Source organism: Panulirus ornatus, chromosome 3, assembly GCF_036320965.1.
Source record: "Panulirus ornatus isolate Po-2019 chromosome 3, ASM3632096v1, whole genome shotgun sequence".
NCBI lineage: Eukaryota > Metazoa > Arthropoda > Malacostraca > Decapoda > Palinuridae > Panulirus > Panulirus ornatus.
The window spans coordinates 71,521,478-71,546,231 of record NC_092226.1 but is presented as its reverse complement, the minus strand read 5'-3'; the positions used below and the strand labels follow the sequence as shown (position 1 = coordinate 71,546,231).

General features: G+C 36.2%; 1 protein-coding gene and 1 long non-coding RNA gene across 10 annotated transcripts in view; one reads left to right on the top strand and one right to left on the bottom strand.

Moving 5' to 3' along the window:
• LOC139763332 (uncharacterized) lies at positions 1 to 24,754 on the top strand. Of its 5 annotated transcripts, none has more exons than XM_071689371.1 (11): positions 1 to 294; positions 2,759 to 2,847; positions 3,203 to 3,396; positions 5,153 to 5,273; positions 8,509 to 8,646; positions 11,583 to 11,788; positions 12,697 to 12,824; positions 14,704 to 14,824; positions 15,799 to 15,959; positions 16,088 to 16,214; positions 19,956 to 24,754. In XM_071689371.1, exons 1-11 carry the CDS (start codon positions 107 to 109, stop codon positions 19,983 to 19,985), a joined length of 1,503 nt encoding a protein of 500 aa, XP_071545472.1. In that variant the 5' UTR covers positions 1 to 106; the 3' UTR covers positions 19,986 to 24,754. The 5 variants fall into 5 exon arrangements, with proteins under 5 accessions (XP_071545472.1, XP_071545479.1, XP_071545484.1 ...); XM_071689378.1 differs by having other exon boundaries at positions 19,648 to 24,754; XM_071689383.1 differs by having other exon boundaries at positions 3 to 294; positions 8,521 to 8,646; positions 19,648 to 24,754.
• Positions 9,057 to 24,754, bottom strand: part of LOC139763369 (uncharacterized) — a 72,797-nt gene continuing 57,099 nt past the window's right edge. For 3 of the 5 annotated variants that reach the window (XR_011716112.1, XR_011716109.1, XR_011716110.1), the window contains exon 7: positions 19,977 to 20,114. This is a non-coding gene — a long non-coding RNA (uncharacterized lncRNA). Of the gene's footprint in view, positions 9,603 to 19,976; positions 20,115 to 24,754 lie in introns of those variants that run through there. The other 2 variants (XR_011716113.1, XR_011716114.1) reach the window with 2 other exon arrangements.

Here is a 24,754-nt window from a genome sequence, read left to right as displayed (position 1 = left end):
GAGTCGCGTCCTGGAGGTTGAGTTGTGGAGCACAGGATAAACGGCTGCTCCTGCTCAGCATTTTCTTGTGTTGTGATCCCTTCGTATTCCCCAGAAGTGTGGCACTATGTCCAAAAAACCGGTCCAAGTTCGAATGCGAGAACTGTACAAGCAAGAGGAAATTCTCTTGAAAAGGAAGCGTGAAATTGAGCGGAAAATGAAGGAACAGCAGCATGGGAACGTCAAGGCTGCGAAGACTGTACCTCCATTACCCTCTAAATCTGCACAAAATGTATCTGAATCGCCAAGTCCCAGGTGACTACTGGTGCTGTTTAAGTATGTGGTTACGGTGTAGTGAAGCAAATCCATTAGAATTAAAACTGTGGCTTAATTCGAACAGTAAAGTTAGTGTGCTTTGTTTAGTGTTTATGACTGTAGGGGTCAATTAAACATCCGCCTGTATTAACACCCCTGAACATCTATCATGCTATGTGAATGATTGTGGATACATTTCATGTATATTCAGTTCGTATTTTCAGCGAAAGAACGAGCATTGTTGATTTTATTTTTTAAAATGATGCTTACTGTATGTACATGACTTCGCTGTTGCTAGAGAGGGTTTCCTCTACCTGTAAAGGTTGCATATATTATGACCACTTACTGGCAGACTAAATACTTGTCTCTTCCTGCAGTAGATATTATCAGTAAAGTTGAAGTACCAGTACAAATGAGTCTGGCTTTGATAATAAAACTGATGGGTCACAATTTATGGGTGATTGCCAAGGGCAGCAATCATTATTATTATTATTATCATTGCATTGCTGATCATAGTGAACTGAAATGAGTCAAGTTACATTACCACCAGTTTTGTGTCCTCATAAAATCATTTTCGATTATGAGTGATTCTATTTTGCCCCGTTGGTGTTTTCATGGAATATAATAAAGAGAATTATTTTTGGTAAGTTATAGTTTAAGGGCACCACAGAAATAATGGGAAAGGATCAAGATCAAGGTTTAAGAGCATGGGAGAGGTAAACTATGTATCTGTAACAAAGGGATGTTAATGAACTTCTTATACTTGAAGGGGTTGAGTACTAATTTAGGAATGCATTGAAAGTAGCTTTGCATATCGAGCAGTTTTGTTTTGCATCGCTAAGATAGTGTTTAGAGACTAGAATACGATACATTGTGTGACTTTGTTTATTACTATTTAGTTTATTTTGTGACCTTCAAGCAGTGGTATTGACTTTTAAGTACATCAGGGAAAATGTGGTTTGAATCAATGTAAAGCATTTCTCATCACCAAGAGAACACATGAAAGCCTCACCAAATCTTTCCGAGTAGCTGAGGTGTTTATTAGATAAACATACCATTGTTAAATTGGTTTGTTGCTTGTCGTGAGTTTATGCATTGGCATAATTAGCTGCTTCATTAGTCTTCTGTACTAGAATGTTGAATGTAAGGTGAATCCTCACGTTAGAGAGGCTGTATAAGGGTAAAGTTTATTCTGTTGATTTTCTTCACATAATTTTACATTAACCATGCCTTGTCCCATATATTCATAAACCTCACAACTGTCATTTTTTTTTTCATTTACTAATATTATACTGCACCCATGACATCTCAGGTTGTATGTCAGCTTGATGACCATGATGAGTGTAGTAAAGATGGCCCTTGACCTGACCTTTATGGATCTAGTCAGAGACCTTCTGCTACACCCACAATACCAGTGGCTGGTGATTGATCCATGAGGGCCAGTTAAAGGTGCTGTTTTGAGGAGGTGTTTAACCTGACTGATATGGATCAAGTCATGCCTTTTTACACATAATCGTGGTTAGGGTGTTGATTGTGTGATAGATATTATTTGAAAAAAAGAAACAGAACTTAAAACTTGGTATAAATCTTAATGAATGCAACAATGTTTTGGTAATTCTCTGCTTATGACTGCAGCTGTTTTAGCTTATCAGTATCGATGAAAATCATATAGGTGGTTTTTTTTTAGTTTGAAAAGCTGTTTTCCTGCAGAGTACACTTAAAGGAACTAAGGATTATTATGTCAGGATAGTTTTCCAAAGTTGCTAGTCTCTTTTCATATTTATATTTTTTAAAAAGAAATAATATTAATTCAAGAAACCTAGCTGAGTATTTCGTAAAATGATTGCTCCAGTTGGTATAGATATTTACTCTGTTGTCTATTGTATCCTTTTATATAATTTTTGCCAATACTGATAGGGTAGAATCAGAGAAAAGCATTAACTCATCCTGTACAGTACAGGATGTAAATTATTCCTTGTGTTACCAAACTACGCTTAATTGAAGTTACTCCCCGAGTAAAAAGTCACCTTTGTTATGTCTGTATCATACAGATTACAATGTCATCGGTGAACTTCTTATTCCTAAGGAGTCTAGATTTTCTTATTACTAGAAATAGTGCAGCTTTGGGCTGCGAGAGCCTTTAGAAAGGTCCTGGGTAACACCAGGACTGTTCCATAGAAATTGATCAAAGGGTAGTTGTAAACAAGGGTAAATGATTCCACAAATAAAGTGGGACTAGGATAGTAAATAGTTGATGACTTTTGATGTCTAAAGTCCTTTGAAATGCCTGACAAATAATTTTAATGAAATCATCTTATTGGCAACAAAAAATAATAGATGTACATCCATAAGTTTTTATATGATATCATGTATGTTGGTCAGATTTCTGTGGATCCATTTTGTTAAATGATGTTTTACACACACTTTCAGATTTGTAATTGTTTATTATTTGTTCGTTTCACAGTGTAGCAGCAGTGACACAGATGCCTAACAAATTTAATAATGATGGAAGTTTTTTGGAACAGTTCAAGAAGTTGGCTGAAAAACAGACAGGTATGTTTAAGTCACTGAATTGGTTTAAGCTATAAGACATTTATTCAGATTTTCACCAAGTACACGCTTAATTGTTTTAGGGAATTAAGTTCGATATAGAAATATATCTGTTTATTTGTATAATGCATTTTTTTCTTCTCTTTCCATAGTTATTAACTTACAATGTTTGCGACCATTACTATATAATTTATAAGTATACATCATTGTCTCCAAAAAACTTAAAACTTTTTATGTTCTTTGCAAAATTTAAGTTTTCTTTATTTTTAACTTTTGAGTGAGTTTTCCAGTTTCTATAATTTCATGACTGTATTTATATTTCAGAAGTCATAATTTCATGACAATATTTTTATTCCAGAAGTGAAAGAGGAGAAAATTTCCTCTACAGTGAAGTTGAAATCCTCGCGGCCAGTTACAGCTAAGATGAAAACTTTTAACCAAGTGCCCCCACCAAAGCAGATGAATGCAGCCCATTCATTATATATGGGACAAGATTCTGCATCATCCACTAGTCCAGATCTCAAAGATGTGAAAACAGAATGTGACAGTGATGTAAGTGCTTTAAGAAGAGTTGAATGTATCACATATATCTGACATGGCACAGTGTTGGTGGATGCCATCACTCATTAGTGGATGATTGCTTGCCAGAGGGATCACTCACTAATACGTTAGACTAGTTTAGAAAATTGACACTTCTTTCTGGTGTTTTATCTACACCATTTCATATTTTAATGGAGAACATACAGTATATACTTGCCTTGATAGACAATAGCACTTGTTTGCATATTAATGTAATCACCCACCATTGCCATTATAGTTTTTGAGCCTTTAGTTTTTAAAAATTTACATTGAGTTATCTTGTATAGACATTTTATATGTGAAATATCACACGTGGATACACTGTGTATGGTGGATCTTTGTATTCCTCGTATTAGGTAATATTGACGAGAAACCTGGCATATCAGATCTTGAAGTCGCTTCTTATGACTAGAAAGGAACTTTCATCAGCCTCAAATTATTACATATATTAATTTGTAAGGTAAATTATTCATTTATCGAAGGAAAATGTGACTTTCTGTTCCATTGATAGATCTTTTAGTCTTCAGCCAAAAGTATCAACAACAACTTTTGCCATACTACCTTTCCTTTGCTTTGTCACTCTTATAGCTCTACACCTGTCTTCTTCTTTGCATGGGCCTAGAAGGTGCAGTTACACAACAAAAGTTTTTTCCAACCCGTTTCAAGAAAAGTGAACATGTGATGGGTCTCTCATGGTAAGAACCCATGAATTTGATTGGGTGAGCAAGTTGACCGTTGCATTCTTGCAGCAAATCTGCCAGATTTCAATAGTTAAATTTCTTTAACAGTATTAAGTGTGGGCCATATTTAGTGTCTTACTAGAATTTGCACTCGGAGCATCATGAAGGTTGCATCCTCCCTAGTTTTCACAAAGAATATCAGATTAAAAGAATAAGAAATTTCACCCCTTTCTTGAAGACACTTTCTTTTGATCTGGATGATTAGTTAATGGCTAGTTCAGTGCATATGTTGCATCATCAGCTTGGGTTGATAGAATTTTTTCTACACATGTACTTGCCCATGACACAGTCCGATCACCATGGAAAAGAGAAAGCCTCAAAGCATGTTGTTGTCTTTAAACTTTATTGTAGAAAATTATTTGTATCCTATGAGATAGGGGAGGAAGAATACTACTATCATATCTTATAACTGTCATGGAAGACATTTAAAAGGGGGAGGTGGATGGAAATCTTCCCCACATTTATTACTTTCCAATAGAAGAGTAGATAAAGGATAAATGAAGGTTTTCCCTCATATGGCTCAGTTGTCTGCTCCTGGTGCTGCCTTGCTGAGGTGGGAATTGGTATGAAAGAAATATAAGGCCAGTTCATAGAGTTTGAATCAAGTTCTTAGGATGGGTAAAGTAAATTTTTTGCTAAGTATTTTTCTCTCCTGGGTCATTGATACCCAAGACTCAGAATCCTCTAACACCTATATAGCTTGTTTTGACTTATTTCTGGCCTTTTAACTGGCTTGCCCATGGCAGCTAGTTGGTCAAGTATGGAATCGACTTTGTTGGGGGTATTCTGACTTAGAATTCTGTGGTATTACAAACCAAAATGACTAGGGCAGGTAAAAGCATGTATCTTGCTTGATCACGAGTACTTTAGACAAAACTAATTCTCATTTAAATTAATGGATGTGCAGAATATAAATTTCCAGGTTTTAGACATTTTTATTTTATAGTGATATACAGAAGGTTAGGTATTAAGTTACTGTGTTTTAACAGGACGATAACTCTTCTGGTAGTCAACCTGTAAAAGAAGAAGTGGAGCAGCCTGATTGGTTCAAAGAGGCCCTTAAGAAAGCTCAGGCCAGAGCAAAAGAGCTATCTGCTACTGCTCCAGCAGGTAAGCGGAATTTCTGGGATATTTTCTTGGAAATACTCTCTCACACACACACACACACACATAGCATACATAGATTTAAGAAGTTGTATGATAGTAGAGAATGTTCTAGAGACAGGGCCCCATGAATGTAAATTACCTCTCCATACTGTACATATAGGTAATTAAACACACACACACACACACAGTAACAGAGAATGTTCAAGAGATGGGGCCCTACAAGCTTTAAACTCCCTCCCCATGCATTAGAAATAGGTAATGCTCTATCACCCACACCCACACACATGAAAATAAGTAACTTGATAAAAAAAAAAAAAGAGGTGTAAAGAAGCACATTTATGGTACGAGAGTGGTGGATGATTGGAATAGAATAACCATGGACGTGGTAAATGCAGATGACACACAAAAACTTGTGTTGTTAGGTATTAAAGAATGTTCAAGAGGTGTTAGCCCTTAAGTGTAAAACTCTGACCCTGTCCAGGACAAGTAGGTATTTACAAGTAAGTAACTAATGCCTATATGGAACATACAAACATGCCACTAGTGAGTTGGAGTGGAAAAATATAGAAAATATTAAGAGGAATAGAAAAGACATCGGTAAAATACTAAAAGGTCTTGACCTACACAAGGCTATGACATGGTCCTGATAAAATTATATATAGAAAAGAGGCAAAAGAGTAGGTCTTGACCCACACAAGGTTCATGCTCTCGATAAAATTTCACCATATAACATGTGCAGATGCACAACACAGACCTCTTGAAATAATATTCAAGATGTTGCTGGAGAGAGGCAAACCGCCAAATGAGTGGGAAAGGGTAAATGTTATAGCTCCCATTAAGAAAATGTTTGAAAATAGAATTCACTGTTTGTGAGGGCAAATGTGGGTATGTTTGATGATGGTATTGTAGTCCTGACATTGTTGTATTGATGGGAGGCATAGGCTCTTGATAAAAAAGTACAGATGATTCTGGATGTGTTGGAAATGAAATATTAGGACAAAACCCTCGTGTAATGTTAGGAGGATTGGTGGAATAAAGAATGGTAAGGTAAAAACAAATAATGGTAGTAAGAAGAGTATGTATGGGAGAGCTGATTTAGGCTTGCTCAAATGGTTTGGATAAATGGAAAGAATGAGCGAGAAGAGGCTGATTAAGAGGGTATGCATTTCAGAATTGGCAGGAACAAGGTAAAAGGGAGAAACAAGGTGGAGGTGGAAGGATGTAGTGAAAAATGCTTTGAGTGATTGGAGGGTGTGAGATGTGACTGGGGTAAGGCAAAATGAAAGTTGTTTTATATAGGGGGTTACTGGATTTCAGTGAGCTGAACCATGGCTTATGAAGTGGTCTGGGGTAACGATGGAAACATTTGTTGGGCATGGCTGTGGATAAGTGGGCTCTGGTTTCATTGCATCACACATGATAGCTACAAAGTGGATATCAGGTCACTCTTTGTCTGTCCTGTTGCCACCTCAGTATGTGGGTAAGAGTGAACAAGCATGAAATCATATTTTCTTTCTTTTTGTATAATTTTTTGCTGTTCCCCACATTTGTGAGGTAGTTCCAGGAACAGATGAAGAATGGCCTCATTTACTTGCATCCACCATTTTGCTGTTATGTATAATGCACAAAAACCAGAGCCCCCATTTACAACCAAGCCTCACAAACTCCATTGGCCAATTCATATGCCCTTTTTCAGCTCAGTGATGACATAGTGTTCCATTATACTACATCATTTTAAATTACTTTATCCCATACGCACATCTCACCATTCTGAATATTTAGGCTTCAGTAACTTAGGCATCTTTCACTTCATCCTTCCACCTCCTATTTGGTGTTTCCCTCCTTGCTGCCTCCACTTTAAACATGTATGTCCTCCTATCTTATCCTCATCCTTCCCATAATTCCCAAGCATTTCAACACGCCCTGATCATCTCACTGTCATGCTTTGCCCAATATCATGTATCTCGTACATTGTCAGTCTTTACATGATCAGTCCTCCTCACCTGCCATATGTTGTACTGAGGATTGTCGTTTCCAACTCAGTTTTTAACATTATTGGTTACAAAATAACCTCTCCCTGTCTTTTTATTTCAGTCATTATACACCACCTGACCACTTCACTGTCAACACTTACATCCATCATTGATGAGTACAAAGCAAGCACTCTGTTAAGTGCAGTATATATTAATTCATATTTTACATAAACATTATTTTTTTTTACATTTTTTTATTTTTTTATTATTATTATTTTTAAACAACGTGGTATACAAAGATTTATCAGTTTCAGTCTGATATATTTCCTGCAGGTTGAGGTATAGTGATGAGAGCATAATGTGTCCTTACTAATGTTCAGTTTTCAAAGATATTCATAATTCAATGATTTATACAGTAAGATCACACCATTTTCATATTCATGCATATGAAATGTACAAGCTTTATGTTATTGATAATTTTAGTATAGAAATTGCAGAAGCTTTTTGCTAGGTTTATGTTATCTAGGTTTCAGATTATTGACCACATTTTCAGTAATGTATAAGTTACTGCATTGTCTTAAGTGTTATGAGTACTTAAATAACTGAGTATTTTACTGTATTAGAATTAATTACTCTGTCATTAATACATATCATCATTTGATTGAAGATAGTTTGTTCTAATTTAAAATTTTTTATAGCTTTCTTGCTGTTCTTTATTTTGCATAAATTGCAGTGTGGTTAGAAAGAATTGTTTATATAAGTATTGCTGATAATGTTGATAAGACATTTTTGCAAAGACTCCAGTATCTAAGACATGTGTTTTCATATTCACTTGAAGGGAAACCTTTGTTTTTATTGATATTTTGATGAAGTTGAAGTTAAGGGCAGTCCTTTTAGTGTTCAGTCATAATGTAAACAAGTTTTTCATTCTGAGATATAAAGATTTTCCTGGGTGTATGATTAGTTCCAGATATCATTAATGCTATTGTTTCATCGATACTGTTTTACTAGGTTACTGGAAAGGTCTTACTTTCTCTTTCTTCATATTGCTGATATTTGCTAAAATTGTTGTTTAGTTGGAAAGTGACTTTCCTTCTGGTTAGCTAGATTGTTGAGGCATGCAGACATTAATAATAAGAGTGTTTTGTTTCACTTCCGCTCCTCATCAATGGGCAAGTGTTACCCATACTGATGAGGTCATGTTTCTCTCCCATTCCCCATCGCTAGGTTAGTAACGAGGCAGCTTTACTGATGAGGTTTGCTAGTTTCTCTCTCAGCTGGTTCCAGTGAAGATGATTCGAGCATGAGCCAAGACTCTGTTGAGCAGCAGGCCAAGAGACGGAAGAGCCGCTGGGGAAATACGTCTACAGTGCAGCCAGTTCCAGTTCAGCCAGCACCTCAAGGTACATGTTAGGATACAGGGATGAGCTAGTTAGCATACGTGAGCTGTAATTAATTGCAACAATTCGTTGATATTACCCTGCATAACTTATGAAGATTAACTTATGCAGGGTACAAGCAGTTTGATACATTTTCTGTGATAGAACTTCGTTCAATAAAAGCCTTCCAATTAAACCCTATCATCAACTCAGTGAAGTTTTAAAGTTCATTAGAGCCTAATTTTCTTTTGTTTTGTCTTTGAATTATAAGAAGGTTGTTAAAGTTGAAGTAGTAATAGAAAAGCAAATACATGGAAAGTTTTGTCTGTCTTTCTTTAACTAATAATGCTGTTTCCTAACATAACCTTACAAAGCAGGCAGAATCGGAGTAATAAAGTGTTCAAAGATCTTTCATGGCCTGTATTGACCTTATATAGGATAGGAACGCCTGGGAATGACTGAAATTACTGAGATTATACCCTGAAGCACAGATGGGATAGGTGTAACATTATCTACATCTAGAAAATCATGGAGGGCAGAACAGGCATGGAAGACTGAAAAATATTGCCAATAAAATGAAAAGGTGGAATAAGCACAAAAGAAAAAGAGAGAGTTCCTTGACCACCTGAGGTCCTAGATAATTCAGTGCAATGCTTGCAGCCATCAGAAACACAATAGGATGTACACGAGAATTTTAAGAAGAGCCCTAGATATGTACTTACAAAGTGTACCAGACTAATCAGGTTCTGGTAGATATGTAGTCTTGTGGCCCATGGCTCCCACCAGCTTGGTTGATCAATGACCCATTTAGCAGCTTGGACTCAGCCCAAACTGTGCAAGTTGAAACCTCAGAAGACTACTCTAGGTTTACTCCTGGTAACTTATCCATTGACAGGGACTGGATCAGGTGCGCATGTGCACTTTCATGTGATTTGATTTTGCAAGACGGGGACCCATAGTTGTTGCCCTGATACTCACATCTGAAATTAAAATGGAATTATATTTGAGGTTTATGAGTTAGCAAAGCCTTTTTTGATGTGATTGATAATTTCTTTAATGATTTTTGGAATTTGTTGGAAAGGCTTTAGTATTAGAGTGAGCTTCTATGACTATATCTCTGATGCTTGTTCCCTATGGGAACTCCCATCAAAGGGGCGGCCACAGCAAAAGAGTCTTCACCTATACCTGTCCTTACATGCTTCCCTTGCTACATCATTCCACACATTCTTCCTGCATTTCTCTCCCTTTAGTACTGTTCCACAGTATTTCCCATTATCACAGGTGGTCTTCCATACCAACCCCTTTAATCGTACTATCATGCACTTTCCCTGTAAACTCCCCATCTCACTTTCTGTCCACATGCCCAAGCCCCCTCAAAGTATTACATTTCACCCACTCTGCTACTCTACAGTTCATTCTATTAGCATTCTTTGCTATACCAGATATCTAATACACTCCTCTCATTACATTCTTCATCCCACTTTTTCAAATTTTCCACATACTGGATTCTTGACCGCTGTGCTTCATCCCATTTCTATGTTTTGGCTGCATGGGTCAGGGTTAGGAGAACTATGCTGTCCCTTAATCCTTTCTTCACTCCTGTATTTACAGCTCTACCTTTTGTTATACTATTAAGGGACCCCATGACCTCTACTCTTTACTGCTCTCTTTCATGTCTCTCCATCCATATCACTGAACTTCCCCAAGATAGCTCCCTGGTACTTAAATTCTGTCACCTTGTCCAGTCTTTTTTCCCCTTTGTGTAACACAATTTAGTACTCTTCCATCTTTCACTTTGTAGGGCTTTGAAAATTCAATACTTTCACTCTGTTTCCTTTCATACAGTATTACTTTACGTACATTTACCTTCAATTGCCAGTGTACACACTCTGTGAAATCTACTTACAACCTTTTGCAGCTCCTCGTCTCTCTCAACAAATATGACAGCATGTCTTTAGAACCTGTATCTCATCACCCACACTCCATGTATGTCACTAGCTAGCATATCTTACCACCACACTCCATCTCTACACCCCTTTCTCTAGTTTTGCTTTCTTCTTTCTTAGCACTCCATATGTTAAAGACCCACAGTGACATCATATAGCCCTGCTTCATACCCTCATGCACTCTGAAACTTTTGCTGAACTCTCCATCCACTCTTACACATGCATTTGCTCCCCAGTATAAAGCTTTCACACTATCAAGTAGTTGTTCCCCTACCTTAAATATCCCTAATGTCCCATAAGTCTTTCCACTTGACTCTGTCATGTGTTTTCTCCAGATCCATTATAGCTGCATACAGCTTCTTGTTTTTCACTTGGTACTTTTCCTTAGTCATTGTCAATGCAAAAATCTGATCTACACATGCCCTACATTTCCTAAAACCCCTTTGTTCCTCACTTTTAATTAGAATGAGTATCTGGATGATTTTCCTCAAGTGTAAATTTTTTCCAGTTATATTAATTTTGAGACTTGGTTAGTATTCCTGACTGATGCATTGACAAGCAGCCCAGGGTCGAGTGCATAGTTTCGAATCCTGGTTGCCGCAGTCGGTTCACAGTCGACCCAGCTGTTCATCCACCCCTTGGGGTTGGTTGACAAAATGGGTACCTGGCTCAGGCTAGGGTACATATATATATATATAAACATATATAGCATTAATGGGATGGCCTTGATTAGGGCCTCAGCTGCTCATGCATCTCAGCTAACATATAAAAAGAGATTTCAGAATATTCTAGACCAAGCAGTAAAATTCAGGTATTAAATTGAATTTAGATTAATGTGTGGTAATATTAGTGAGCCACTATATTATTGTTTATTCATTTCAGTTATATTCAAAAGTTATTTCAGAAAAGGTACTCAGGATAAAGCATTAAAGTTCAAGGAAAGAATTAAATATAGTGTAATGTGTCATAATTACATTTTGATTAGCTACTAATCTTTTGATTTTGTTTTCAAAGCACCACCACACCCATCCACATCTCTGAGTGTGCCTGACAGCTTGATGGGTATGGTGGGACAAGGAGAACATATTGAGGCTATTCGTGGTGTCATGGTTACCCGCCTAACAAGAAACAATCCTGCCATAGTTGCGTATGCAAAGAAGGTGTTTGGTTCAACTGATTTAACGGAAGCACAATGGAAGCAGTGTGAAGAACAGATGAAGGTATAATATTGTGCTTGTTTTGCTCCTGTTACTAATATTTTTGGGCTGGCAGTGGATGAGAGATGTCTTTGAATGTTGGCATTGCTCATTGTTTAGTAAAGTCATGTTTTCTCAATAAGTCACTCCACCTTGGTGTATAGAGACATTTTATTCATTTATTCTTACAATGCACTTTTATCTGTCAAATATAGGACAGGATTAATGCAAACAGTACTCATAAATTTACGAGGTTGTATGGTAGTAGAGAATGTGCAAGAGATAGGGCCTTACGAGTGTAAAACTTCCTCCTTGTACAGTACAAATAGGTACTTATGAGAATCAGAAACATGAGTCCTTTTGTGTCCAGAGTGAGTGGACAACACTGTATTTACCTTTCCTAACAATTTCAATATATTTGCCTTTCTTAACAATATAACTATAATTTCCAAATTCATGCCATCCCCACCTCCCCAAGAAAAATTTTGTTGGGAGTTCAAGAGTGAAAGGAGCTCATATTTAATGTATTGATGAGGTTAAGGTAGAAAGTCACTCAGTGTCATAAACTGACATGGAAAAAAAGTGCTTTGTATACACCGTAGATTGATTTGTGTGGCTTCAAGAATTACAGCATAAATTGGAATTATATTTTACCTCTAGTGATGATAATTTCAATTCTGCTTCAGCAAGATCCATCTAGTTTGGAAACAGTAGATCGGGTTGGCCCAGAGATAGTATAGACAGTCTGCAGTAAGAAGGCACTTGAGAGAAAGTTTTAGTTATGTCAAATTTTATCAAACTTCTCTGTGAATTTTGAGGATTGTGGTTTTAAGTGTAAGAGGAAGAAAAGCTAATTAAAGCCATCTTTTATGGCTCAAAGGTATGTTAATGTATGTTTGTTTCTGCTAATTATTTCTTCTTTACCTGAACAGATGAATGTAGTGTTTCAACTGCTGCAAGCTAAGAAGAAGGAGGCTGAGCGTCTTGAACAACAGGGAAAAGTTAAATATGAGTATGATTCTGATGAAGAAGTTGATGGTGGTACGTGGGAACACAAGAGGTGAGAAAAAATATCGTTAGTGATAGATATTTTTTGTATTAAGGAAATAGTTTTACACTTGTTTTGTCCTGTTTCTTAATATTGTGTACATACTGTGCCTTTAACTCTCATGCACACACACATATGCATGTACATGATGTCTGCATTAACTGATGCATGTTTAAAACTGAGAGGCATAATGATGCTTTGCAATACATCAAAACAACTCTAAGCACTTGAATGCTGATAATCAACATATGTAGATGTTTGAGGAAAAGGTGAGGGAGCAGCAGGTCACAGTTGAGTCACAGATAGCAAAAATTGAAGCTGTTCAGACTGAAGTTTCTACCCTCAAGGAGGGTTTACCGCTGTGCTGAAGCCAGGAATGATGCAGATAAACCAGCACCAGAGGAAGTAACTCAAGCCTAGTGGATTTTGCGTTCACCATTGCTATAACATTACTTACCTTAAGCTGTGTGGTGGAATTGGACAATCATCAGATTTTCTGTGAATTAGGTAAATAAAATCTGCCATGATTGCTACACAATATTGAAAAAACTTTTCATACATATTCGCCATTTCCCGCATTAGTAAGTAGCGTTAAGAACAGAGGACTGAGCCTTAGAGATAATATCCTCACTTGGCCCCCTTCTCTGTTCCTTTTTTATTGGAAAGTGGTATATTGATTTAATTTGATTTTGGGCAGAATATATGGAGTTGAATTGGGTAATATTGTTAAAGCTAACATTGAAGGATAAGGGCAGCCTTATGCTGTAGGGATATTTATTCCATACATGCTTTATGGCAAGTTCTACATTTATTTATTTATATTTATTATACCTTGTCGCTGTCTCCTGCGTTAGTGAGGTAGCGCAAGGAAACGGACAAAAGAAATGGCCCAACCCACCCAAATACACATGTATGTAGGTAAACACCTACACACGCTCCTGTACATACCTATACATTTCAATGTATACATACGTATACATACATAGGCATATACATGTATACACATGTACATATTCATACTTGCTGCCTTCATCCATTCCTGTCGCCACCCCACCACACATGAAATGGTACCCCCTCTCTCCCCGCACGTGCGTGATGTAGCGCTAGGAAAAGAAAACAAAGGCCACATTCATTCACACATGTCTAGCTGTCATGTGTAATGTACATATAGTACTGAAATATTGGGTAAGATAAATTTACTGCTAAATCCAAGAAGATTGGTTGGAAAAAAGATAAAAGATGATATGAGAAGTTCTGAATTAATCATGGTCGAAGCAATAGATAAAAGTTGTAGGTAGGAACACTTAGGCAGGAGCCTTAGGTAGAAGAAATAGGTTGGAACATTAGGCAAGAGCATAAGATAGTAGTGGTCTGAAGGAATGTTAAGTAGGAGTCTCTGCAAAAACTGTGCTTGAGTTGCCCTCTGCCAGTGGCCTGTTAAGGGTGAGGTACTAAAGGCTAAGAAGTGGCACTAGAGTTCCCTGTTGTAACCCTCATATTTTTTCCCACTCCTTGAAATGCATATTAGTAATTTTTGCATTGATTCTACCTACTTTTGTACCATATTTGTATGAGCTTTTGTTCATAATTATTTGCCCTTTTCTCTTACTCTTCTTGGTACTGTATCAACATGCTTTGTAATGTATTACTTCTTATTGCATTTACATTTCTGAGAAAATCTTTTGCATTCGTTCCACAGATCGCTAACAGCAATTTTGACTCATTTGTATGCATGCAGTAATAGAGATTGCATAAGTTAAAAATTTAATTAAAATTCTTGGCTATGTTGTTCATTGTTAGTTTTTCTCGTGATATCTTTTTCAAGTAATTGCAATAACTGCATGCACTTTCAAATATTTTTATGAACCTTTAAGTAATACTTTTTCTTCAGACGAGCAAAAGAAATGCAAGAAACGCATGCAAAGGCAGCAGAGCTGACAACAAATGCTGAAGGAAAGCATCATATTGGAGACTTCCTGCCTCCGGATGAACTTGCAAGATTTATGGAGAAGGTATCTTGTTTAAGAACATTGACCATATTTTGCCTTTTCAGCATGGGAAATTATTCACCAATTTTTTCAAAATTCAGATCTTCTCTTTTGGGTAGGACCGTTGATTTCTCTTTTTTTTTAAGAGGAGCTCAGCATTTATAGTTTCTCCACTTCAGTAGGATGTTGCATAGGTTTTCTTTTCTGAATGTTCCCATTGGTTTGGATCATCTGCCTGTGATAGTGCTTATAGAAGTTTCCTGCCCTTTCTTTACTTTTTAAAAAAAATTGTCTGTATATGTGATGAATAGATTTGGTGACAAGACACTTCCCTAATTTTGTTGTTGATTTTGAATTACCCTGCTTATATTTGGTTTTTGCTTTTCGTAAGTACAGTTCACTCTTGCTTTTGATTGTGTTAATCAATTGAATTCATTATAAACCATATTCTGAACTTGTAATAATTTTGCCACCTCATCCAGTCTATCTATGGCTTACTTCAGCTCCCATGGTTCCATTCACTGCCATATCCACTTCCAAGTGTTTAAAACATTTCCCTTCCCTCAAGTTTTCTTCATCCAAACTCACATTCCAAATAACCCTTCTCATAAAACATGCCCATCTTTGCGCTCCCATTTTATATTCTCTCCATACACATCGCTCAATACTCTCAGACCTTTACCCCCCCTGGTTAACACTTATTTGTGTGACTTTTTTTCCCTGATATTCTTGTACGCTCTTCTCCGCTCAGTAAAAAAGGCTTATGTGAATATTCATGAAGTAGTTTCACTTGGGTTACTAATTGCCAGGTTTTCTTGTTGGACAGTAATTATTACTCACAGTGTTTTTGACTACATAAGTTGTAATAGATCACACTATATGATCCTGACATGCAGATGCATGAATTGACAGTTTATGAAAATTTCAAGAGCATTGCATTATTCACAGTATCCAGTTTACTGGACCACATTTTTAAGTAACTTGTATTTATGTTACAGTATCGAGCAATAAAGGAAGGTCGGGACCCTGACCTTTCAGACTACAAGCAGCATAAACTTACCGAAGACAACGTTGGCTATAGAATGTTGAAAAGCATGGGATGGACAGAAGGAATGGGTCTTGGAGCTGAAGGGAAAGGCATAACAACACCTGTCAGCCAGTAAGCTGGTTTTGTGTTTTCACTTATTAGCAAGACTTTGACAACAAAACATGTCCACAAATAGCTGGTACACATTTACCAAATTCTAAATACTATAAAAATTATTGAACATGTTCCTCTTACAACAGGCAAGGTCGTTCAGAGAGTCAAGGGTTGGGTGTTGAGAGACCTGAGACCCTTCAGGAAGAGGATGATGAATATGATGCTTACAGGAAGCGCATGATGCTAGCTTATCGTTTCCGGCCGAATCCTTTGGTAAATATGATTTTTTTTTAGCTTTGAATGTCAGTTAGACTTATCTAGCAGAAAGATTAATTTCTCTAACCTTGACTGTTGAGGGTAGTAGTCCAAGGCCTTATGTTGTGGTTATTGTATTCTTGGGAATTATTTGCTCATGTAGAAATTTGTATGTTAGATCAAATGTAAAACAATTTACACTGCAGCCTACAACCACATATTAATCATCTAGTCCTTATACAACTTAAAGACTGTACAGCCATGTTGGTGCTTGCAAAGACATGACACCAACTGATATGCCTAATAAACCCTTGACATGGAGAGGACTGATAAACCAGAGACCTGATGGTGCATGACAAGGTTAACTGTGGGCATAATCGTAATTGTAGGATAGCATAACAGAATGTCACCTCTCCCTGTAGCTCAGCTACTAGCAGGAAAAAATGCTGAGGCAGCCAGCAACAAGGATGGTATATTACTGGTACTATCCACTGGGATATTGGGAGGGTTAGTGATGGCTGTGTAGTGAGCCAGCACTTCAGTGGTTGTCAAGTTGCACTCCTCTGACCCTTGTAGCTGTCTTTTTTTTTTTTTTTCGCCCCACCCCCATGTGGACTACTTGCATTCTGTTCACAAACAATCTTTCCTTGCCAAACTTAATACTTGACAACACATAACCCACATGGCTCACTCTTTATAACTGGATTTTCCTGAGGTGAGGACTATGAATTAGCCCTGCCTTTAAGCAAGTAATAGTTAGAAGTAGTAGGCAGGAGCATGTGGTAGAAACATAGGTAGTAATATCAGACAGGAGCATAAGTTAGTAGTCAGTAAAAATATTATGTAGGAGCCCCTGTAAACTCTTCATTAGATTTGCCCTCTGTCACTGGCTGTTAAGGGTGAGGCAGTAAAGGCTAAGAAGCAGTACTGAAGGTCTCTAGTTTTGGAGAGTAGCCATCCCTTTAAGGGAGTTCCTGGTGGGAGCAGGTATCAGAAATAGATACATAGATAGAAAATATCATGTAATATGGAGAAGGTATACTGCCATGGTGATTTATTAGAAAGTGAAAATAGGAAAATATCCTTACTTTAACTACTGTGTGCTTTCCCAGAGTCTAACATAAAAGCCAAAAAATAGTGACAAAAATAGTAATGCAAGTTGATTTTTCTTTGAACTGTTTACTGATTACAGATATCAGTTAAGTATCTATGTAGCCTTGATATGATGTATTGAAGTGTCTTTTGATTATAATACATTTGGTAGTTGTTTATTCCGAAGTTCTACAATACTACTGAGAAAAGTTTTGCCCAATTTGCTGTTTCATCTTCCTTTTATTTTCATACCACTATTTCTGGTCATTAAGTCTCTTATTAGTATTTGTGAAGGAACTTTGTTGTCAAAATTATTTAGTATTTTGAAAGCTTCTATAAGATATCCTTAGATTCTGCTGTCTCTTTGTTTTAGAGATGTTCAGGATTTTTATAATACATCCTTTATAATTACTGCTCACCTCAGACATGATAGAATTGATTCTACAGTAATAATGATACAGGGGGAGGCATATGGAATGGGAGTTACTGCCATCTCCCCTACCCTCTCACTCCACTACTGGAGGCACACACAACTGGCTTTCTTTGATTTCTTTAATTTTATGTGCATATTACATCAGTTCTATCATTATTTACCACATATATGATGAAATTTATGTAAGAGATTAGGGAGGGTACCCATCAAACTGGTGAATGCCCCTTACACTTTTGTCCTGTTTTCATTCAGTATACATATAAATCATATCTACATTTTTTTGTTTGTGTAAAAATATGCATTGTGTATGTGTTTATCTTGTATAAATGTCTTGAACAAATGATAAAAATGGGTCTGGGGTGGTTAGGCTTGATTGGGAACACATCTCTTACATATTTAAGTACTCGTTTACATTTATTTAGTTACAATAGTTTTTGTCAAAATACTAAGATTATTAATGAACATGAAATATATGTCTCAACATCTTAATCACATTTTTGTGTGAAAATTTGGTTAAGCAATCTCCCCAAGGAACTCTCCTATAACCCACTGACTTGTGTGGTGAGATGTGATCCATAATCTATTTGTATCTAACACCTGTTCCAGTTGGAACTCCCTCAATCTGGTATTAATGTTAAATTGTGACTTAGAATACATACCCAACATTGAGTAGGCACCATATGTACCTGGTTTAAATACACGTGTGGTTGAATGGGACGAGGCGAAGAGGCATGATTGAATTATGTACTAATGTGGCAGTGTATTTCGGAAACCTGAAACTAGTATGTTTTTAGCAGGATGTTTATTTGGTTGGTGCATTAGTCCAAAATATTTTTTCCCTTAAGTACAGTGTCTGCAAATAACCTTGTAACCACCCCCCCATATATTTTCAAAGGCAACACACATCTAAGGTTTCTTTGGTGCTCGAGCATATGACACTTTCAGGGTGAAATCATCGTACATCCAATCACTGAGACTAGCATTTTTAAATGGCGTGAGCACTAGCTACCCACTTCATTGTGCCTGAGGCTCTCTAGGAAGGATGTTCTTTCTATACTCCTCATGGCTGCCTTTTCATTTTGGGAATTTCTCTCATGGATGCTGTATTTCTTCCACCAGTGCTTCAGGATGGTTGGCCCTTACATTTCTAAGGAAGAGAAAACCTGAATTCTCACATGGAAGCAAGAAAATATGGGTACACATGAGATTTCTTAGTGCATTGGGTGCTCAGAACACATGATCAGGTGGCTGTTTTCTGCAACACCTCATCACTGACTCATATGGTCCCATTACATGGGCCTATAATACTCTGGGACCTTGCCAGTTCCATGCCCAGACATCTGCAGGTAGTATAATCAAGGCCAGAGATGACAAAATACTAAAATGTAAGTGTGACCGCTTTTGAAAATATATGGGGATGGACAAAGCTCTTTGCAAACACTTGTTCCTAACTCACTTCGTTGCCATAGTATGGTCACATTTAGGAAGAAATGAATAGTGGCAGAATGTGCACACATACATTCTGTTGTGTAATATCATATGAAGCCATTGAGTGTTAGTTCCCGATCATGAAGTGGGGAAAGGCAATTAGGCATAAGAAATATTTGAGTAATTTGTTTTATGTTTATCATTTATATCTTATCATTGTTGAGAGTATCAGGAAAGGAACTCTAGAATATTAATATGGTGTCAAGAATTTTTCCAGAGTAATATATTTCAAGGGGAAGTACGTAACTGGCATATTCTCACATTCAGCACTGCTTGGGTCCAGCAGATGCTGTATTGTCCAGATGCAGCATGGACAAGTGCTGAGTGCATAGGATCTACAGCTTTGAGGTAGTCCATTACTGTAAACAAATTACATAAAAAAAAGGAAATAGATATTGAACTTTTTAGGTCTGTATTTATTACTATTTTTTTTTCCAGAACAATCCTAGACGAGCATATTACTGAGGATGCAGCCACCAGATGTATTAGTTCTGGTGATGATAGAAAATTTTGATGTTCACCAAAAGTAACTTTTACTTAAATTTGTGGAAGGAGTGATGTTAAATATCATCCATAACTTGGGAGTGTCTTACTTGTTATCATCGCTACATCATTTTATAACGAGCGCACAGAAATTCCACCTAAAATCGTGTATATGGTGATGAAATGTTCACATCTGTGTGCATACAAGTGTATGATTATTCATGGTACTTTTTCCTTTGATGTTCATGTATGCCCCTTTCCAGAATCAGAATAGGATGTCACACAGGAAATAGCATCATTCACTTCAGTTACTTATTGAATCCACACCTTCAAGACTCAAAGAGTCAGCAACAACGCTTGATAAACTTCCTGGAATTCTGCTTGCTGGTTTGGCCTTCACGTAAATGAAAGTTATGAGTTCTCTGGAACAAAGAAATAAGAGCAGTTATAAGAAGTGGTGTTTACCTCACAGAGTTCATGTAATGATAAACGTATTGGAAAAGAAATATGAAGTCTTATGGAAAGATATCCTTGTGGGAAATGGTAATAGAGAAGTGCAAGAATATCAGTCTCTGAGGAATATCAATGAAGTTGAGGTTCAGTGGCAGACCACTTTAGTGCTTTAGTGTGAATTTGGCCAACTTTATGAATCATTTGTGGGAGAAAGCAATCCATTCCTTACCCCCACAGTAGTGCTTCCAATGGGCAACTTCAACCAATTAGCCTCGGTTATTTTTTATTTCTGATTATACCTCCTTACAGTAAGTGGATTATAGTAAAGTAGAAACTTTAGATAGACTAGAATTATTAAATGCTTTTTGTTAGTGCATTACCATTTCCTGAGAAAAGCTTTAAACAAAATTTTTTTGTAAGTTGGTGATATTGATTACTGTTGATATTTATATATGCATAGCAGAATTGTTGATGTAATATTTGAAATGTTGTACTGAATTTTATTAACTCTTGTTTCTTGATATGCCAGTGCTACCACATACTAAGCAAAATGTATACAGTATTTTCATCTGAGCCAGACAGCAAGCTGAAGATGCATGAGCTTCCAAGCACCCTGTCCAAACTTGTGTGGATGAAGAATATGAATTTTTTTTTAAAGAACCTCTTGCAGTGGCTACCACTGCCAGTTGACTATACTTCAAAAGGGTGCCATCATCACACAATTAACAAATGTTCAGCATTTCTCAAATTCTGCCACCTCAGGTCCCACCCTTCTTGCTTGATTACTATTGTAAAAGTTTCAAGATAACTCATTTATTCAGGCTTGCAGTAAAGCAGGGATATATATATATATAGATACACACTTTCATGTTATCAGCTTTCCTTGTCCCACCTTATTAAGACTGCCAGAAGTATAGAAATGGCAACAATGTTAAGTTTAAGCTCCAGTGTATGGGGCTTGTCAAAAGGTGTCTTCATACAGTATTTCTTATGTAGCTGCAAGAACTGCAACCTGAAAAATATGTTTTTAAGGTGTGACCTTTCATCCCATAAAATCCTCTGAAAAAAAAAATCTTGGTATTTTGAACCATAGTACATGCCAACTAAGTTTCAGTCTGTTGACCCCTAAATGAGGGAATGGCAGTGTATTGTGTGAAACAAAATTAAGAAACAAAAACTAGTTTCCCTTTCTATGTATGAAGATTTATCTAGTAACCAGTCGTGAAAGCCATATAAACTGAGTTGTTGTTGTTAAATAAGACCTTTGTTAGTCTGGTGTGTTGATGGCTATCTTTTACCAACTTTGTAATGAAGGGGGGAGGGGGGGGCAATCTGACATGTTCTTTTTAAAAAATTTCTATAGTATTTCCAGACTTGCCTCGATTGGGATATAGAACTTTGCATATCCATGCTTAGCTTTGTCTAGAATCAGAGAGAGAATTAGGGCTCAAAATATATTTTGTCATTTTTAGTTGAATTGTTTGTACCCAAAAGTCTACCAGGGTGGAGCACCTATACCCTTTTACCATGTCAGTTCAAAAGAATTTAGCTCAGGTGAGCCTAAAGTGCATTTAATGCCTAATACTATCAGCTAGCACATGGACTAATCAGTCATTTGCCCTCCAGTAGTGTCAAGAGATGATTATGGATATTATTATCCAAGGACTATGTCTTTTTCAGTCTTTTGAATGTCCATGACTTTGGGAATTTTCAGAGTTCCCCCAAATTACAGGTCTACATTATATTATGAATTGCTGTTCATCTGACTAAAAATGTTTCACATCATTTCAATGAAAGGGAATCCAGCATTATCAAATAACATGCTATTCCATAAAGTCAACAGATTCATGGTGAGCTTAGAATTCGCATCAGGTTGTGAACATAAGACTCTCTTACCTTCCTGAAATGAATAAATTGATGAGAATTCTTTAAATCTTCAAACTACTGATTAACCAAATAACTGATTAATGTGGTTTAATTAGTTTCACTTGACTGGATTTGAATAATTTGATATATTATTATCAGTCTTTTGTTTGAATTGCGTATTTAGTGATCCCTTAAGTAATATGTGTTGAAATTTTAAATAGTAATTAACAATGCTCATATCAACATCCTGAAGGTAGACAATTGATATTTGGTGGGATAGAGGGTCATTTGATTGGCTGGCTGTTTCATCTTCCTGTAATACTATTACTACTCATCATTCTACTAATATTTACTACTGCATAGGTTGATTATGCAAACTAGTAATAAAAAATGAAGAGCAAATGACAATATATTCTTTGTGCCATATTTTTGTATTTAAGATGAAAAAACCAATATAGATCCAGATTTTAAAACAAGTTGATGTCTATATTTTCAGATCATTTCTAAATTCTCAGATATAAAGGTTTCAGTTTTCTATATAAGGCTGTATATGGTTTAAATTAAGAAAAGGAAGTTCTTGTCTTGTCTTGAAAGGGGCTTGGACTGATACGTATCTTCTATGAACAATTAATGATACATTTTTTAACATTTAAACTGCTTTGCTACAAATTGTATTTTGAATAAAAAGCATAATGGCAGATTAAATTTTTCAAAATCTTAGGATGCATCGTAGTGTTACATAAGGATTTTGTGAAATATATTGCACTAAATCACACTCAAAATGTTTATATATTGAAAATACCGTGTTACTGATCACACCATTGTTATTTTACTGATGCTTATGTTAGTTAATTAGGTGAATAGTTTATATATATAGGTTGAAGAGTTAATTTAGTATTTGTATATGGAAAACAAAGCTAAAAGTTTCATATTGCAATAGAAAGTACAAATATGCATCATGTGTACCCATCCACCTACAATTTTCTTAGGGATAGTTAAATTTCATTTGTATTTGAAATGTACTTTTTTTTCTAACTTGGAGGATGCTAAAACTTCTTCCTTACTGTCCAAGTGAAAATGATATAACTTGCACCAAGACTTCTTTATATTATTGATTACAGAATTCCTGATCATCAATAACCATGACAATTAGAATTACAGAAATATGCAGTATGCCTAAACTGTTTTGTACCCAAGCAGCTGCTGCTAAGTTATGACAGTGCAACACTGTTATCTGTTTTACTTTGACAGCTTTTAATACCTTTCTTAGTTTTGACAAATGCATGATTGTCTATTAATTTAGTGGTTATGAAGAATGTTATGAACGTAAGGGAACTTAGCCAATATTAAGGCATTTTTAAGGAGTGAAGCTGGTTAAAACAAAGGCTGAACTGCTAGGTAAAAAATATTTATATTAGCAGTAACCTGGTGGTAGGGGGTACTCGCTTTTTTTTTTTTTTTTTTTTTTTTTACTGGGGATATGCCAGTCAGGCAGATGGGTTTTTGGCAATGTTTTCCCTAAGCCTTTGATTCTAATTCTCCCTGGTTTAGGACTCTATGTCATAAGTGAACTGCATGCTTGCTATACCAGAATGTTTCCTGTGTATTAAACAGGCATTGACTGTAACTGTTTTACAGTTTTAGCATATAGTATACTGGTGAAGGTAAATTTATATATACTGGATTTTGCCATGATGATCAGTGTATTTTTTTAAGTAAATTCATAGTAGCGAGATGAAAAATGAGAAACTACTTTAATATATAAAGATGGCTCTGTATTTTCATCCAGTTTACCAATAAAGGGTATTTTTTGATACAAATGTCCCAATTAAGGAGTTTAAGGCAAGAGAAGCACATCACCAGTAACAAATACAGAGTACCCCAGGCTTCATCACACATTCCAAAAAAAAATGTATGCATGATTTAATTTAGGCTAACGGTTATGTGACTGCATTGTTACAGTTGATACCTCATGGTTACTGGGACACTAATGACCTTAGCTGTTTAAGCAACAGGTAACTTTGAATAATTTATTCTTCAGAATAATATTACCAGCATGACCATTTCCAGAGCAATTTGTAAAGTAGTCAGCAGTATGGGTGAACTGATTACATTAGGTTCAAGATTCATTATGTGCACTGTTGGTATAGGAAACTCGAGTTGTCAGTAGGTTATTGAGGTATCAAGCTGATAATGTAATTCTAGACTGACATTTGATTGAATATGCTTGTTTAAAGGATGTGCAAAAGATTGAATTATCCAATTTTACATGCAAGTCCAGTACATTCTCTCTCTGTGCATATAAATATTTTTTCTTACTGTACTCACTTGCCATTTAGCCTTATTCAAGATAATAAGAGGTATTTTGAGTTTAAATTAGCCTATACAAGCTTGGCGTCAATCTTTTTTTGGTGCACCAAGAGGAAAATACGTGCAAAAAATAAAACAATCAGAAGACAGGACATGGGAAAGCATGTATGGAAAACAGATTTTGGTGGTTTGATGCATAATTATGTGGAATGTGTACATTTTATTTTCTGGACATGCAATGACCTACTTCAGAAATGAAAAGTTTGTTAATGATATAATTACTGGCCCATCATGTTTTAAGCACATATAGGTGTGGTACTAGTCACTTTGAGAATTTTCCTCAGATCTTATGGAGAAGTGCACTTATGTTACAGTATTTTGGAACTTATATAACTGGATATGGTTGCCAGTAATAAATATTTTGCTTTTACAA

Excerpts from the sequence above, each read along its gene's own strand:
- LOC139763332 (XM_071689355.1), top strand. The coding sequence starts at position 107 with ATGTCCAAAAAACCGGTCCAAGTTCGAATGCGAGAACTGTACAAGCAA. Across the intron at positions 2,848-3,202 it reads GTTGGCTGAAAAACAGACAG|AAGTGAAAGAGGAGAAAATT; the intron begins GTATGTTTAAGT and ends TTTTTATTCCAG. Across the intron at positions 5,274-8,508 it reads ATCTGCTACTGCTCCAGCAG|TTTCTCTCTCAGCTGGTTCC; the intron begins GTAAGCGGAATT and ends GAGGTTTGCTAG.